Source organism: Solanum verrucosum, unplaced genomic scaffold (genome assembly GCF_900185275.1).
Source record: "Solanum verrucosum unplaced genomic scaffold, falcon-dt-bn FXZP01000047.1, whole genome shotgun sequence".
In the NCBI taxonomy this organism is placed as follows: Eukaryota; Viridiplantae; Streptophyta; class Magnoliopsida; order Solanales; family Solanaceae; genus Solanum; species Solanum verrucosum.
The window spans coordinates 405,776-408,758 of NW_026020155.1; the positions used below are offsets into that span (position 1 = coordinate 405,776).

A 2,983-nucleotide genomic window follows, 5' to 3' on the forward strand; every position below is an offset into this window, starting at 1 on the left:
TTTGTCTCTCTTGTACGTACGACTCATTCCATTAATTTGCATTGATATATTCAACATTTATCTACCATTTTCTTGCTGGTTCCTCTTCTATTATAATTCCTTTAATTTGTGCTCCTTTCTCTCCCAAAAACAATAATGTTTAAGAGATGTTTTAATTGTTTTGGTGGTGATCAAAAACTAGAAATCAGGTATATCATCGAATAATTTTAATTAACATATATATGTTTATGTATATGCTTAATTAATTTTAAATATTTCTTTTTTGTTTGTGATGAAATTATTCAGTGGTCAGATCAAGAACAGGGATTATCCATGGGATATTTACACATTAAAAGAGCTTGTTAACGCTACAAACAACTTCCATAATGATAACAAGATTGGTGAAGGAGGGTTTGGAAGTGTTTATTGGGGTCGAACAAGTAAAGGCATCGAGGCAATCAACTCTATCTTTTCTACTTCACATAGTTAAACAACAAAATCCGTCACTAATTCTCTTTAGCTACATATTACTATCATTAAAATTATACTAGCTATGAGTAATTTTCATGACAGATTAGCGATGAAGTTCATAACTAATTACATGTTTTTTTTTCTTGGATTGAGAATTTTTTTTTTTTTTTTGTTTAATTGTTTAGATAGCAGTTAAAAGGCTAAAGGCAATGAGTGCGAAAGCAGAAATGGAATTTGCAATTGAAGTGGAAATACTTGGAAGGGTGAGACATAAAAATTTATTAGGTCTTAGAGGATTTTATGCTGGTGAGGATGAAAGGCTTATTGTTTATGATTATATGCCTAATCATAGCTTAATCACTCATCTCCATGGCACACTTTCTGCTGATTGTCTTCTTGATTGGCCACGAAGAATGAAAATTGCTATTGGATCTGCCGATGGATTATGGTAAGCACTTGCATTCAAATCTTAACCCCTTCGATCTTAGTTTATTTGTCTGATTTTGACTTGAAACAAAGATACATAGAATATACCAAATTGTCTTTTAATTTTATGATCTTAAATATTAATTTCATGAATATAGTTTGAAAAAGTAGTAGACAAAAACAAATTGAAACTTGGATGAGTATATAATAGTACTAGAGTCTAGATGATAACACGTATATTCGTTTTGTATATCCATAAAAATCTATTCGACTCTCTAGTTATTATATATGCTGAATTTGAATTAATTATCTGAATACTTCTATTGCCGGCCTCTTTTTCTATCGAAAACTCTTTTTATTTTTTAGCTTCTTGTTTTTCATGGCAAGCTGGCCAAAAGGGTGTCAATTGATGCCCTTTGCTGGAAAATTATATTTGAGTAGATAGATAAAAATAATACTTTATGTATATTGTTATATGTTGAAGTCTCTCTTGATAATTTTTGCGTGTTTACTTTTATACATATTATATTTTTAATAAAAACTTCGACTCTATATCCGTTAATTGATGACCCAGAAAGTTGTCATATACACGTCTTTACTGAGAATCATACTTTTTTTTTGTAGTGCCGCTTATAATTCTTCTCAACTATCTAATTAATTTTAATTTTATTTTTGTAGTTACTTGCACCATGAAGCAAATCCTCATATCATACATAGAGATATAAAGGCAAGCAATGTCCTTTTAGATTCAAATTTCCAAGCAAAAGTGGCAGATTTTGGATTTGCTAAGTTGATACCTGATGGTGTTACACATCTAACAACAAGGGTTAAAGGAACCCTAGGCTACTTAGCTCCCGAATACGCTATGTGGGGAAAAGTCTCTGAGAGTTGTGATGTCTATAGTTTTGGAATATTACTTCTTGAAATCATAAGCGCTCGAAAACCCTTAGAAAAACTTCCTAATGGTGTCAAACGTGACATTGTGCAATGGGCTCTTCCATATATACAAAAAGGTGATTTTAATCATATTGCTGACCCTAGGCTCAAAGGAAAGTTCAATCGTGAACAATTGAAGAACACAATCTTGATTGCCATGAAATGTACTGATGGAAATCCTGAAAATAGACCAAGCATGTTAGAAGTGGTGGATTGGCTTAAGAATATTGTGGTGGAAAAGAGGAAAAAAGATATCAAAATAGTGAAGAATATTAGTACTAGTACTAATTATGTTGATGAAAATGAGAACAATGACTATGTTGATGATGATGAGACAAACAATGAAGGTTATATTATGACTATGAGAAAAAACAAGCCAAGATTACCAATTTCAGAATCGAAGATGAGGAAATAAATTTTCAATTACACAATCTAGCAATTATGTTACCGATTATTAAATTGTATATTTTAACGTGTGATGTGTTTTGTGCTTATTTTTATATAGGGCCTAAATCGCATCCGGCCTCCAACTTTACTTAATAAATTAAACTTCTTCCTCCAATTTTGAATAGTTAAAATTTTCTCTCCATTATTCTAAGTCGGCTTTTTAAAATGTCGATATTTTCCTTACATTATTGGCGTTTGTCTTTTTTATATTTTACTTCTTTAACATCATGATATTTTTTTTGTTTTTAATTTATGTAATGAATTCTCAATAGAAAGAATAAATATTATTTTCAAGAGGAAAGAAAAGTGAGAAATACTAATAATTAAGTATGTAAGTTAATAATATTCTATAATGAAATAAATTCACAAAATAAATAAATAATTTTACTAACATATGATCCGGGCCAGGGCCAGGGCCGACTCAATAAGATTGAAGGCCTAAAGCGAAACTTAAGAGTGGGGCCCTAATATTTTATTTTTCATCATATTTTAAATTTAGTTTTCTAGCTTTTGTAGATGCGAAATCATTAGTTACTACTAATTTATAATTGATTTATTTTAATAATTTCTTTTCAACTAATTAAAGAAGTATCGTTAATCTCTTCATGCTCGTTCCAAACTCAAAGTATCATTTGTACAAATAAGAATCTCCTTCGTTACGTGAATTCTTCTTATATATATATATATATATATATATATATATATATATATATATATATAGGAT

At 29.7% G+C, this 2,983-nt stretch overlaps 1 protein-coding gene across 1 annotated transcript; it reads left to right on the forward strand.

Annotated features, from left to right (window-relative positions):
• Positions 1-532: 532 nt before the first annotated feature.
• On the forward strand, positions 533-2,227 carry LOC125828254 (PTI1-like tyrosine-protein kinase At3g15890). The gene is made up of 3 exons (XM_049507568.1): positions 533-556; positions 636-898; positions 1,555-2,227. The coding sequence occupies exons 1-3, from the start codon at positions 533-535 to the stop codon at positions 2,225-2,227; spliced, it is 960 nt and encodes a 319-aa protein (XP_049363525.1).
• The last annotated feature ends 756 nt before the right edge of the window (positions 2,228-2,983 follow it).

What these genes read in the sequence shown, in the direction of transcription:
- LOC125828254 (XM_049507568.1), top strand. Translation starts at nt 533, where the DNA reads ATGAGTAATTTTCATGACAGATTA. An exon ending in GTAATTTTCATGACAGATTA is followed by an intron (nt 557 to 635) that starts GCGATGAAGTTC and finishes TTAATTGTTTAG; the next exon opens with ATAGCAGTTAAAAGGCTAAA. An exon ending in GGATCTGCCGATGGATTATG is followed by an intron (nt 899 to 1,554) that starts GTAAGCACTTGC and finishes TTATTTTTGTAG; the next exon opens with TTACTTGCACCATGAAGCAA.